A 14,957-nucleotide genomic window follows, 5' to 3' on the forward strand; every position below is an offset into this window, starting at 1 on the left:
CTGAATATCAGAGCTGCCTCCTTGCAACCATCACAGCTGAAGAGATCAAGAGTGCCCTATGGGCTATGGATAGTAACAAAGCCCCAGGCACGGATGGTTACAAAGTGCATTTCTATAAAACTGCTCGGGACATTGTAGGTACTGATTTCACTCAAGATATACTCAGTTTTTTCAATAGCTCAAAATTGATGAGTCGAGTCAATAGCACTTGTGTTTCATTGATTCCAAAGGTTTCCAATCCTACTAAAATGACAGATTATCGTCCTATCTCCTGCTGCAATGTTATATACAAGTGTATTACAAAAATTCTTGCTGATAGATTGAAGACTTTTCTGCCGGCCAGAATTTATTTCTCCTGTTCAATGTGCTTTATTGAAAGGGGCGAGACATTGGAGATGACATTCAGCTTGCTCATGAATTAGTTAAGGACTATAATAAAAGGGGTGGAAGTCCTAGATGTGCTATAAAAGCTGATATAATGAAAGCTTTTGACTCGTTGGATTGGAAATTTATTTTAAATGTTTTGAAGGTCATTGAAGTTCCTCAGCAATTTATTGCCTGGGTGGAAGCTTGCATTGCTGGGGCTCGATTTTGAATTTGTGTAAATGGCAGCTTGAGGGGTATTTCAATGGTCAGAAGGGAGTTACACAAGAAGATCCCCTTTCCCCCGGTCTTTTTGTCATTGCTATTGTAGTATTATCTCAGTTGTTACATGAAGCTGTCAGCAATGGAAGGCTGGTACACCATCCTTTGTGTCCAAAGATCAAGCTCACGCATCTGGGTTTTGCTGATGATATGTTGATCTTTATGAGAGGTGATTTGGATTCAATGCGAGCTTTGCTGAATGTGTTCCATGAGTTCTACTTGTCTGGTTTAGTGAAGAATTTATAACTCAATGAGTAAGAGAACCAGAAATTAAAACGCAAAGTAGATCTAATTACATCTTTAAACTAATCCACTAGAAAATAGTAAATAAGTAAGGACCCAATATTACATTACAAATTTAAGGATTTGTTTCTAGAAGTTGAGGGAAGAAAGACATACATATAACTATTGTTTTGACCCGTTGGTTGCATAGGTTTGTTTTTAAATTGTAACTATTGACATTTTTAAGAATTTTCAACAATAACAATTTTTTTTGGATAATTAGTATATTAGTTTAATCTTAAATAGTTAGTGACAATTGTACTTAAACTGTAATGATTATATATTTTATTGTCAACATTATGCAAATTCATTAAGTATATAAATTTGATCTTGTGAATTTCTTTTTTGGAAGTAATAGTAAATATTGTTTTTTATTTTATTTTTTATTTTTTATATGACCCTAATTTTGTAGAATACTATTTTGTGTTAATTTTATGTATTTATTTGATTATCAATATAATTCAAAGATATATTAAAAGTATATCATTTGAATATACGTTTTAGACAATATTTTGAAATAGTGCCATTCAAAATTGTAAAATTTTATTTTTTTAGATTCTTGCAAGTTTATAGAATTAGCGTGTTTGACATTTTTTTTTATCTTTTGAGACCACTAATACTGTGGTCCCCAAATATTTCCATTGCCAGCACTTCAATACCCAAAAAAATTTGTCACTCCTTGAATTTTCAAAAATCATGACAAAAATGTTATTTTAGGACCCAATTGTTGGCGAAAAAAAGGTGGTTGTCATGGTTTTTGATAAACCAGGAATTAAATTGGGGGCAAATTTTTTTGGGTACCCACTTGTTGGCTCACTACAAATTTGAGGACAACCGTGTTAGAGGACTCTTATTTTTTTTAATGATTGACAAATTATCATTCATATATATATAAACAAAATTTATATTTGCGTGATTCGGAGTTCTTCTTTGCCAAAGTGCCTTCTAATACTTTATATAAGATAACATGGGTCGATTCTTTTCTGGTTCAGCAGAGGTCGTCCCATTTAAGTTTGAGACAAGATTTTCGGGACTATAGACCGAAGGCCTTTCATTAGTCTACTGATTTTTGTGATTTACATGTGACTGACTGCGGAAAGTGCCCGGTTTGTGCCCCCATTGCATCAACTTATTCAAGTTGTACTATGCTCTTTCCTTGCAAACAATTCAGTGTTCTGATGCCTTTCACACTACGGATATAAGATTAGACATTTCAAATTCCCAAGGTAACAATCTTAAAATTGTTGTACATATTGTTAAACTTGTTGTACATGTAAAGTAACGAAACATGAACAGCACGAACATTATCGTTGCACCTCGGACAACGTAGATCCTTGAGAGGAAGTACTCGTTGGTTGTGCTAAAGATCCAATTTTAGAACTTTACAAGGATAAGCTAGAGAACTATCTTGCTTAAGAAGGGTGATGGAGAATTGCAGATGCAATAAGATCAGGGAAGGCATGTATAACACTGGCAGGCATAATCAGTCACACCGATTTGGAAACTATCAGACTAGCAATTCTTGTTTTCTGATTGAAATAAACTTTGATGAATAAGGATAACAAAATGTTAGTGTGCCTCTCTACGTCTCCTCTTCCCTTACAAGAGCAGGAGGAATTTAGAAGATGGTGATTAGGCCCATTAAGATTACAAAATGACGTTAGATTAGAAAGTTTTTGGCCCTATAATATACTCAGGTAAACAATGTAACTACTAGCAACTACACTCCATGCCAATTCCCGTAAAGGCGTCGACCCCTAAGCTCACATGTGTTCACATTCTCAGCAAATCGTAAGGAGCAGAGTGACTCTCCTGAAGAGGTGGGGTCTGACGAGATGTTAACAAACATCAAGGCCTTCGAGTCACCACAGAGACAAGGCTGTTTAAAAGGTAAATTCAAATGAGAATTTGAACTCGATAAAATCTTCCTTAGTCTACCACGACATTATAATCTATAAGAATACCGAAACTCCTAAACAAATATTGAACTTTCTAACCAACAGTATCCATGAGTAGATTCAAAGAGCGGTGGCAAGCAAATTCCTAATTTCCTTGACCAAAATCATTATGAATTGTGTTTGAGTACTACAAAATCTGCTGCATGCACAAACCTTAAGCCCCTAGAAGCAGCTTAGGATATTTGACCTAATTCCAGTTGATATGATACCCTACTACATTAGAATCCACATCATGAATAAAAAACCTTCCTAAAACGACAAAATTTCCAAAGAAGATCGAATTCTTTTACGCATCTGGAAATATCACAAAGTTCTAGCTTCTATGGCTGCACATTAAACAGTGATTCCTGCCGAAGATGGGCATTTAGATCTTATATAAATCACTGTAGTACCAAGACATTTAACTAACCTGAAGTATATATGTGAGTTTCGAGTCCCGGAAAGGCACATGCCCCTCTTTGTTTGCCAAAGAAGATATGGCCTTCCTCAAGTGAAATAAACTCTTGTTGATTGCCTAATTTTATTCAACAAGGAAATAATCAGCCTTAGAACGTTACAAAACAATAATAACTCAAAAGATTACTCGTGAGAGCAAGGATGACAAGAAAACGTACTTGGGTTTCCTTCAATTGTACTTCGGTGACCTCGCTTTTAGAGAAACGCGCGCTACTCGCGAGGTCAATGAGGTTGAGAACACCTTCGACATTTTGTTGAGTTCTCTGTCAAACAAAAACGCATTAGATTTGCTGAAAGATAATAAAAAGTTGACTAATTAGATTTTTCTTTTTTAGAAAAGTTCGAAATTTCGGTCCGAGCTTTGAGAAGTTGACCAAGTAAGAAGTGTTGCTTACCTCATTAACTCCAGAGACTCGCAAGGTGAAAACAAAATGACTTCTTGAAGATTGTTGATTCATCTTAGTTTTTCCAGTGGATCTGGAAAATTGGTACAAGTATAAGTGAAGTTCCAAATTATGCTGAGTCTATTGAAATTGGTTTCCATGCAAAGGACTAGTCTTAACAGTTACCTCCTCATAGCAGCCAATCTTAAAAGATTTGATACTTCATTCTCGATGCAAACATCAACGATTGTCAAACCCGAGACTTCAATATTTCCATATTGGTCATGCTTGATCCCATATCGTTTTGAAGGAGAAGCCATCTGCACATCGGTGCTGTATGATCTCTTTGGCACCAACAAGTCAAAGATGTCTTCTTTATAGATTTCCAACATTGAGACCTGTTATTGAGTTTGCAACCGTTATTCAAAGTTCAACCACAAGTTTATAACATAGGAAAATTATAATTCATTTCAAGCTTGATCTCTGCCATTTAGGTATTCTCCTAATTCCGTTTCTCAATCATTTCTTAAACATATCCAAATTCTAGCAGTGAAATTAGGGAATCAACAACTCAACAAAATTCAGCTCCATGGGAACCTTCAGGTATCGATTAAGAACAAAGGTCGAACACTCAAATCCTACAATTTAGTGGCCTAACTATCTAATACTTTTCAATTTTCCATAGAATGGACATGATTAAGAAAAAGGCAGAACAAAAGAAAATAAAATATTTCACCCAATTACTAGAAAAGCAAGCTCTAACAATAACTAATGAAGTCGGTTGAAAGTTCAACATAACCAACGTCTTCCATCCAAACAACAAACACCCGAAATGCAATTAAACTTTCCAAATATAAAGCAAACAAATTTCGAGGACGAAAGTGGAAGAGATTGTCAGATCCGACATTTTTCACTCTTTCTCTCTCACACACACACATATACTATATGCATATTCGAGTTATTGGGTTGATTGGTTAAACAGGCTTGAGAATATCTAGCCAAAAAGACCCTTAGTATTTCTTGTTCAGCGCATCAATTCCAGCGCCACTTTAGTTTGCTTTCCTCAGTTTATTATTGGTTTCTTGTAGCAGTTTTGCTTGAGCTGCTCGAATGAAAGAAATAAAGACAGATTTTGAGGGGGTAGCTTAGGTTATGGAGGAATACCAATTATAATTGAATAGAAAACAGTCTAGTTATTCATTTCTTCTACTAACGCAAGAAGAAGAATTTGCACCTTAAGATTGTACTTCCAACCCAGTGAGAGCAGAGAGTGCTTCATCTGAAAAATTTGATCGATACAACGAGGTATCAGACCCTTCTCTTCCGGAGATCCTGGTTTACCTATCATAGTATAAGTTTTGCCTGAACCAGTTTGCCCATAAGCAAACATACAAACCTGGGATTAAAGATCAATCTGCATTAGTATTATTTTTTTTTCACAAAGTAGTATATAATAAAGGATCAAAGATCCACCTTATGGCCATCAAGAGCACTTTGGACAAGCTCTGAAATTTCCAAAAAAACTTCCGCTTGTGATGCCTCAGTCTTAAAGACCTTATCGAATATGAAAGAAACTTTTTGCCCTATATATAAGAAGGAAAAAAAACACATTAAACCAAGATAATTAATGGAATAGAATTTGGATCCACAACCACTAGGTAGAGGGCATAGATACCATTATGCATAATGTCAATCCCCCTGCCAAGCGCATCTATGGATGTCAGGTATGATATATGTTGTTGCCCTTCTGCACTGCTCTCATTGGAAATAAGAGGCCGAACCCTGCAGAAAACTCAGACATTTCCTTTCAAGTCCTGTACACATTATTTCACGAATATATAAGAGCAATGGAGAGAGAAAAAAACTGTTCAAGAAAAGGACTTGGAACAAGAAATACCAAGATTTTGTTGAGCAACTTCTTTCGCAACTCCTCCCGCTCAATGGCCTTGGATTCTTCATCTGCCATGAGACTCTGTAGCTCGCTGATTATGCCTTCTTTTTCCAAGATTCCCTTTTCTCGTTCATTGATGATTTTTCACAACTCCTCCGTCTCAGTGGCCTTGGATTCTTCATCCGCAATCCAATTCTGTAGCCCGGTGATTACAATTTCTTTTTCAAAGATCACTTTTTCTTGTTCATTGCTGATTTTTCGCAGTTCTTCACATTCGGTCCTTAGTGATTTGAGCTCTTCCTCAATCTGCTTTTCTCGGTTCTCTCAATTCATCGGTCAAAGACTCGTCACAAGCCTAAGAATGACATTGATTTGCTCTTTTAGGAAAGAAAAGAAAAAGGAAAAGGAAAGAGGAAGAAACGAAACATGAAAGATGTTGAATAATTGTTCTTGCAGACTAGGTTGACTCACCTTGGCACTTGATGAGCCTATCTGAAGTTTTCTCATCATTTCAGAAAGCGAGTCCTGTAAATCACATTGAAATGAAAATAGTCGAAGACACATCAGAAGCAACATATGATGATTGCACAAGTTAAGTTTTATTTTTTCTCTAACCTTTTCTTGTGCACTTGATACTACTTTCTCCTTTCTTGGTGTCACCTTCTCAAGCAAGATCTGATGCGCTCTTCTCAAGTGACGACTGAGATCCGAAGTCCCTTGATTAGCATTGAATTATCGCGAACAAATTGTGCATTGAGCCTTTACAATCTTTTTTTCACCGGAAAGAATAATGCGAAAGTATTTCCAAACTTTCGACCTCTTCTTCCTTGTCGTCGTCTTCTTCTTCGTGCTTGTCATCTGCAATAAAGCCCGAGTGGGTTAAGAAGTAAGAACAGTAGTGAAAATTGGCAGGTTGCAGGGCATTCAAGACATGGGCAATCTTATCAAGAAGCCTGATTTCAATTTCACCAGAAAGAGCTTTGGGTTCATCGGTATTCTACAATCGAGAATAGCATTTTAGAAAGTGCCTTGCACGAGAGGGACAATGCCTCTAGATTTCACATCTGAGGAATTTACATCCAGTGTTTCCGCTCACTCAGTATCACTTCAAACCATATGATGTCGCTTTTCTTACGAGATTCAAACCTAATTTGTAGACTAAGATACTAAATCAAGAAACAGCAGATGAATTTTTTCGTCGCTATTTTGAACTCAAGACATGCTGCACCTCATACTAAGATGAGAGTCCAGTAGCACTAAAGAACTGAAGAGAAGCATAGACCAGTAAATGGAGCACAGTACGATAAATACTCCTTATGATGCCTTATCATGCCTCTTAAATACAAACTACACATTCAGGTCATAACGCATGGAATTTCATATATGGGTTAAAGAAGAAGGGAGTGAGGAATTTGAAATCCATTCAATCCTGTACAAGTATGATGAAGTTGGGTATCACTTGCCAAACAGTCACCCAAACTAAGTATCTATCTTTGATTTCATTATCCAGCATGAAGGAAAATAATGGCAAAAAAGGGAAAAAAGAAAAAAAAAGAGGGAAGATAAGGAAAAAGGTCAGCTTGTTAGCAAAATAAGGATCATGAATACATATATTTTACCCCATATGTATATATACGTATATATTTTTATTGACCGCTGCTTGAACTCTAAATTGCAAGTTGAAATGACAGAAAGATAAAGGACCAACAGTAGCAAATAGACATGACTCAGGACTTTCATCAAACACGTGGCATATGTCTCGCTAGCGCTTCTCTGACCCGCATGACCACTCTGTATTGCCCCAGAAGACATAAAAAATAATGGAACCGGTAATCGCCGAATTGAAGCCCAAAAAAGGGAGGAAGAAGAAAAACAAACGATGCTTTCATCAAAGGCAGTAACGATCAAACCTTGCAGGCAAGAGAGAGGCGTTGGAGGTTGGCGTGGAGACCAGCGGCTTTCGTCGCCAGAAAGAGGAGCTGAGCGTGAGAGAGGGAGGAGCAGCGTCGAAGGCTTGGCTGGAATGCTAAGCAGGAGGAGCAGCGTCGATCGGAATGCGGAGGGGGAGAGTCGCCGGAGGGAGGCTCGTTCGAAGTGATGGAGTAACAGAGGACTGGAGTGGCGGGAAACTTCTCTGTCCAGAAACGGACAATTCATGAAAGGGCCCAATATTTTCAATAAATTGAATATCCACCCCAACGTTTTGGTCTATTGCAATAAAGACTACAATGATGTAAAGACTTTGCTAATTAGAGATTGTCAGGGCCCATTTCTCTCCATTTGACTATGGAAATGGCGATGGGTCGAGTCCGGTAGGTATCTCAAAACATGGCCCCAAGGCTAGTCCCACCATGAGTTTGACCTATCTGGCTCATGTCTGCCATCGAGCATTTATCAAGTTTGACCCACCATGCCCCATATGCCTAACCCCTACTGGACATCAAATCATTTTAAGCAAATGTAAACAAAATTGATGTTTGAGTTAAACTGATAAATATTGCCCCACACACGCGCGCACATATATATATAATAAGAGTAGAATAATGGTACGTTTGGTTTCAGAGTTAAAGTAACTTTGATTTTTATTGTGGAAAATGACAAATGAGATGGAATTATAAATTTGACTTAGGAAATGTGTATTTTTATTGTGTAGTGTGTTGAATTAAAGTTAAAGTTAAAGTTAAAATTTTTTTACTTGAAAAATGTGTATTTTTATTGTATAGAGTGTTGAGTTAAAGTTAAAGTTAAAATTTTTGTGATTTTAACTGGAAAAACAAACATGCTTGTTTTACTAATTTTATAAGTTAACTAGGGACATACCCGGGCTTCGCCATGGAAACAAAATTTCCTTCAATTATTAGATAGATGTAATATTAATAAAGTATTATTTCTTATACCCCTTATTTATATATATTATATATCTGAAAACAATAGATTTTGAATGCTTATGGTTCTTTTCATATGGATTGAAGGAAAAAAGTATTGCTTGTAATTAAAAAAGTATGTGTATTACTCATATATTTGCTTCCATAAGTCTTCTTCTTATCAAAATGATCGGATTATTTGACCAAATTGGTTAACCGGGTTACACATTTAAAAACATTGGACAAAAGAAAGAAATTAAAACAAAATAAAGACACCTGGGAGAGGGAAAATGTTCCATGTTCGCAACCTAACTTTTGGGAAAAAAAAAATTTGTGCATATGTTGTACTTCTAATACGAAATCTCTTCCTTTACTTTTCACCAAAAAAATTTTGACAAATTGTAGGAAAAATATTTTTTTGGAAATAAGTGGTCTTACTATAATGATGGGATTAATTGGCATAACGAGTCGACTAGACTGCCTAATATCTTATTTAGGGTCAGATTTGAAAAAAAAAATGGAAAAGGGAGATAGCAAGATAGATAATAAATGGCATACATCGAAATAAAATATATCGCAAAAGAGATATCAAAAGGTAAAGAAAAAGGTCCAAATAACGTGATTTGGTTCAATGAATAAATAGATTTTAATCGTTTTTTCTTTTAGCCATTTCAATAGTATAATCCATCGGCTCTGTATCACAGAGTCTATAAATAGATTTTAATCGTTTTGCCTCGTCGTTCCTTGAATTGTTGTTTCTTCTTAGAAGTAGAAGGATCACATGTTTTCGTAACTGAAAATATGTGGGAACGACTTTTTGCCTTCTCGGAGAATAACACCTAATACGGATCACGTGTTTTCTTAACCAAAGGTTCAATGAACAAATAATTTATTTCCTAATCTTTAAGTTATTGGATTCTATTTATATATTATCTTTGAATCGTAAAGCTCTCTAAATTACTTTATATACTGAATAGAAATCCCGATGCAGGTTGTGGGTTTATTGTGTTGATGTGAACAAAGTTTCACACAAGCTCGTAACTCGAGCGAGAGCCACTGTAAGTCCAGTAACCTCCACCTATCCTTTAATCTATACCAGCAATGAATCTTTAGAGAGCTTGAGCACGTCTGGCTATGACCAAGAAGATGATTTCACGACTTCGCTATGAGTTTGTGCTGAGGTGGAAATTAGCATGGATTGTCTTTACATAATCACGTTACATTACACTGAACTTGAAAGCAGAACCTGCTTCATATGAAATGAATGATTTTACGGCTTCGAGCTCATCATTGCATGACTTTTAACCTCATATAAACTACTTAATGTTCTCGGATCAATGACTGACGATTGGAATTTGCCATGAAATATGTGGGTTTGGGAACAAGGGCAGAAGATGCCAACGATACAGGTACCAATCATGCACTATTCATATGTGAAATCTGATGTCTGAAGATGTCTGAGTCCCTCCTTCAAGAAATCTTACTCTGTTTGTCTGACAGCTCTGGAAGGACGGGAGGAAGCAGGCAGGGGTGATCAGCGGGCGCAAGGCTTACTTCGTCACAAACGAAGTCTTTGAAATGATCTAAAGAGAGAGTAATCTTTAAAGTTATGCAAATATAGTGACCTGCTTTCTCCCTATTCGTGCCTTTATACATCATACTTTCACGAGTCAAATGCAAGTTTGTGAGGGTCGAGCCGTTCAGGTTATAGCATAAATCGAGGAATCGAGGAAGCAAGATAAGGGCATAAGAGATTCGCCCATGCATGAGAATTGAACATAAAACATGCTAATTTCTTGTCCATGGTGCATTTTCCTGGACCGTCTTTCACTAAACATAAATCGCAATTAAAGTGAAATTGTTTAACTACTATTTACATTTCTCACTTAAATAAGGTTCCATGCAAATATTATTTCTAAGCTTTAACATATGCAGTACTCTAATACTCTAATGTTACTTTTTTTTTAATTCTCACGAGCAGCGGGGTTGCGAGTTCTAGGAAATAATAATGATCAACATTATGGACGAAATGGGCCTCCGGACCATCTTTTGAGCACGGGTCGAAACATCAAATCCAAGTCCGACAAGCTAAGGTAGCGGCGAGAAGGGCATGTCCTCAGATTTATGGCTCAACTGCATTTCAGTCCCAATACTTTCAATTGATTTCATTCTGGTCCTCCAGCTCTGAGTTGTTCGGAAAGCTCTGATTCTCGGTCTATAGTTCACAACATACTTTTACTTCTCAACAATAAGCTGCCTATTGCTAACAAGAATTATCTATCCAGCATCAGAAAATAGGAAATAAATATCATGGTGTCGTATTTTGTATTTACTCCTCAGTAAAATTAAATCAAGCAAATACATAAGATTTTTATATTATAGTATCTATAGACCCGACTTTTTTCTTAGATGGACGGGGACAACTTCTAATAGTCGATGGATATATGTGACATGCTTAAATTGTTTTTTTCTCCCCTTCAAATATCAAAATTTAATGGATGGTATTCACTACATTTGGGTCGAATCTGGCTTATGCATGATGACTCTATAATAATATCTGTTTTGGAAAAGCTTGGTCAGTATATTCACTGTCTGATCAAGCATGATAAGATGGAGTTCTATGCAACTTTTTTATATGCTGTGACAATTCCAAATGATAGGCAGGAGCTGTGGGAATCTTTGAGGAATTTAAAAAACCTGGCTGGGCAGAAGCCATGGTTTGTGGCCGGTGATTTTCATGTGACAAGAGGATGCTAGTGAATCAAGTAAGCTTGACTGCAATCTTCTGATAGAAGTGTCTGATTTTAATGATGTTCTGGCCTATACCGATTTATATGATCATTCTTGGATAGGTAGTTTCTATACCTGGTCAAATAAGAGAACAGAGGATTACTTGGCTCGAAAGTTGGATAGAGTGCTTGTCAATAATAGTTGGTCCTCTATCTTTCCTGGGTCAAAAGTTGAGTTTATGAGTCCATTAATCTCTGATCATTGCCCAAGCCTTGTGGACATAGCTGATAATGTTCCACAGAGGAGGAAGGCTTTTAAAGACTACAATTTTTGGTCTGAACATAAATATTACAAGGAGAATTGAAGGTTGCTGTTTTTTGGGCTAACAAAATTGATGGCACTCCTTTGTTTCGATTATGTAGCAAATTGAAGAGTTTGAAGGGGAGTTCTCAAGGAATTCAATAAACTCCATTACTCTGATATTAGCAGCAGAGTTAAGCAGGCTCGACAGAAGTTAAAAAGAGGTTCAGGCCATCATGGGAAGGAGTGGAGTTGCTGGTCTTGCAGCTGAGGAACAGATCAGATGCAAAGAATATATTCATCTTAGGGCTGCTGAGGAGTCCTTTTTTAAACAAAAAGCTAGGGTGAATTGGCTCTCGTTGGGTGATCAGACTACAACATTCTTTCATAGAACTGTCAAAGGTGAGGAGGGCCAGAAACACTATTAAGGCTTTGGTATCTGAAGATGGTCAAAGGTTGGATGATCCCTCTGATATAGCAAATGAAGCCATAAGATTTTTTTCTTTCCTTAAAGGGCAAGCAGATCCATTAGTGCAAGGAGGAAATATTCAGAGATTGAAGCATCTCCTTAAGTACAGACTCTCTTCTGAATATCAGAGCTGCCTCCTTGCAACCATCACAGCTGAAGAGATCAAGAGTGCCCCATGGGCTATGGATAGTAACAAAGCCCCAGGCACGGATGGTTACAAAGTGCATTTCTATAAAACTGCTTGGGACATTGTCGGTACTGATTTCACTCAAGCTATACTCAGTTTTTTCAATAGCTCTAAATTGATCAGTCGAGTCAATAGCACTTGTGTTTCATTGATTCCAAAGGTTTCCAATCCTACTAAAATGACAGATTATCGTCCTATCTCCTGCTGCAATGTTATATACAAGTGTATTACAAAAATTCTTGCTGATAGATTGAAGACTTTTCTGCCGGCCAGAATTTATTTCTCCTGTTCAATGTGCTTTTGTGAAGGGGCGAGACATTTGAGATAACATTCAGCTTGCTCATGAATTAGTTAAGGACTATAATGAAAGGGGTGGAAGCACTAGATGTGCTATAAAAGCTGATATAATGAAAGCTATTGACTCGGTGGATTGGAAATTTATTTTAAATGTTTTGAAGGTCATTGAAGTTCCTCAGCAATTTGTTGCCTGGGTGGAAGCTTGCATTACTGGGGCTCGATCTTGAATTTGTGTAAATGGCAGCTTGGAGGGGTATTTCAAAGGTCAGAAGGGAGTAACACAAGGAGATCCCCTTTCCCCCTATCATTTTGTCATTGCTATTGAAGTATTATCTCAGTTGTTACATGAAGCTGTCAGCAATGGAAGGCTGGTATATCATCCTTTATGTTCAAAGATCAAGCTTACGCATCTTGGGTTTGCTGATGATATGTTGATCTTTATGAGAGGTGATTTGGATTCAATGCGAGCTTTGCTGAATGTGTTCCATGAGTTCTACTTGTTGTCTGGTTTGAAGCTGAATCCAAACAAACTAGAAATGTATAATGCTGGTGTTGATGGGACTGCTGTCAAAGTCGTGACTGAGATTAGTGGATTCAAGCATGGTAAATTGCTAGTGTGATATTTAGGGGTCCCTTTTGTGGCTGGTCGGCTGACTGATAGGGAGTGCAAGCCTCTTGTAGACAAGATCACACAAGAATTAACAGTTAGGCAGCCAAAAAGCTCTCCTATGCAGGAAGAATGCAACTTATACAATTTGTCTTGTATGCTGTGACCAATTTCTGGTGCAGGGCTTTTGTGCTTCCAAAGAAACTGATCGAAGAAGTTGAAAGTAAATGTAAGGCATTCTTATGGAAGGGAAAAGATGTTGCTGCAACAGGAGCTAAAGTGGATTGGGAAACAATTTGTCTACCAAAGAAGGAAGGAGGACTTGGTGTGAAGGAGCTTTCCATATGGAATATGGCATGCATTTTGAGGTTCATTTGGTTACTTATCAGTGGAGCAGGTTTTTTGTGGATTGCATGGGTCAAACCCTACATTATCAAGGATAAGAACTTTTGGTCTCTTGATGCCCCTGGTAATTGTTCTTATGATTGGAGGAAAATACTGAAGCTTCAAACCTGTGCTTATCCTATCGTCAAACATGAAGTTGGAAATGGTCTTAGAACATGATTTTGGTTTGACAACTGGCACCCCTTAAGTCCTCTTCATGATTATATGCAGGGCAAAGGGATATGGAGTACAGGTCTCACTCTTTTGTCAAGAGTTGCAGATGTTATTGGTAGCGAGGGATGGAGATGGAAGCCAAGGAAGACTGCAATGCTCTCTGTCATCCAGGAAAAAGTAAGTCATATCATTCCTGGTGACAGAGAGGATAGGATTATTTGGAGTGCTCACCCAAAAGGCATTCTTACCGTGGCTAGGACTTGGGATTTCATTCGAGACAAGATGGCTGAAGTGGAATGGCACAGGCTACTTTGGACATCTCCTCTTATTCCAAGACATTGTTTCATTTCATGGCTCGCCATCAGAGGTAGGCTGTCCACTTTGGATAGAATATCAAGATGGAAGAAGGACATTAGCTCCTCATGTGTTCTCTGTGGAACTGAGGAGGAGAAGAGAGATCATATCTTTTTCAGTTGCCCTTTCTCTACTGATGTTTGGGTGAAGATTTTGCTGATGAATGGTGAAAACAGGAGCTGCAGGTATTGGAGAAGTGAGTTAAGTTAGGCTTCCAGGAAGTATAAGGGGAAATCTGTTAGAAATATTATATCCAGACTTTCATGGCATGCATACATCTACAACATTTGGAAGGCCAGAAATGATAGAACTTTTCATGACATTGTAGCATTGAAGGAGAAGGTTCTGGCTTGTGTTAAGCAGGCAATGAAGTGCAGGATTATGGGAATGCCTAAACTGGACAGTAGTATAAGAACTGAGGAGCAGAGACTTTTGCTTGCTGCTTGGAGCAAAGCTTATTCAGCGAAAAAAAAATATAATGAAGAGTTTCGAACTCAATGAGTAAGACAACCAGAAATTAAAACGCAAAGTAGACTCAATTACATCTTGAAACTAATCCACTAGAAAATAGTAAATAAGTAAGGACCCAATTGTATTACATTGCAAATTTAAGGATCACTAAGATTGTTTCTAGAAGTTGAGGGAAGAAAGACATACATATAACTATTGTTTTAACCTGTTGGCTGCATAGGTTTCTTTTTAAATAGTAACTATTGACATTTTTAAGAATTTTCAACAATAACAATTTTTTTTGGATAATTAGTGCATTAGTTTAATCTTAAATAGTTAGTGACAATTCTATTTAAACTGTAATGATTATCTATCTAATCGTCAACATTATGCAAATTCATAATGTATATAAATTTGATCTTGTAAATTTCTTTTTCGAAAATAATAGTAAATATTGTTTTTTATTTTTTATTTTTTATTTTTTACTTTTTATGTGATCTTAATTTTGTAGAATACTATTTTGTGT

The 14,957-nt window shown here is 37.0% G+C and overlaps 2 protein-coding genes across 4 annotated transcripts; one reads left to right on the forward strand and one right to left on the reverse strand.

Annotated features, from left to right (window-relative positions):
- Positions 1-2,437: 2,437 nt before the first annotated feature.
- LOC116186994 (kinesin-like protein KIN-14C) lies at positions 2,438-7,762 on the reverse strand. 3 transcript variants are annotated; one of them, XM_031515562.1, is made up of 12 exons: positions 7,526-7,762; positions 6,231-6,473; positions 6,087-6,140; positions 5,622-5,970; positions 5,400-5,506; positions 5,198-5,307; positions 4,959-5,120; positions 3,911-4,122; positions 3,737-3,818; positions 3,500-3,604; positions 3,295-3,399; positions 2,438-2,806 (listed from the first exon to the last, which is right to left on the reverse strand). In XM_031515562.1, exons 4-12 carry the CDS (start codon positions 5,681-5,683, stop codon positions 2,648-2,650), a joined length of 1,104 nt encoding a protein of 367 aa, XP_031371422.1. In that variant the 5' UTR covers positions 5,684-5,970; positions 6,087-6,140; positions 6,231-6,473; positions 7,526-7,762; the 3' UTR covers positions 2,438-2,647. The 3 variants fall into 3 exon arrangements, with proteins under 3 accessions (XP_031371422.1, XP_031371425.1, XP_031371423.1); XM_031515565.1 differs by having other exon boundaries at positions 5,400-5,538; positions 7,526-7,759; XM_031515563.1 differs by having other exon boundaries at positions 5,400-5,538; positions 6,087-6,473; positions 7,526-7,759.
- Positions 7,763-13,678: 5,916 nt separating this feature from the next.
- Positions 13,679-14,482, forward strand: LOC116187748. The gene is made up of 2 exons (XM_031516672.1): positions 13,679-14,166; positions 14,239-14,482. The coding sequence occupies exons 1-2, from the start codon at positions 13,679-13,681 to the stop codon at positions 14,480-14,482; spliced, it is 732 nt and encodes a 243-aa protein (XP_031372532.1).
- Positions 14,483-14,957: the final 475 nt, after the last annotated feature.

Source organism: Punica granatum, chromosome 8 (genome assembly GCF_007655135.1).
Source record: "Punica granatum isolate Tunisia-2019 chromosome 8, ASM765513v2, whole genome shotgun sequence".
Lineage (NCBI taxonomy): Eukaryota > Viridiplantae > Streptophyta > Magnoliopsida > Myrtales > Lythraceae > Punica > Punica granatum.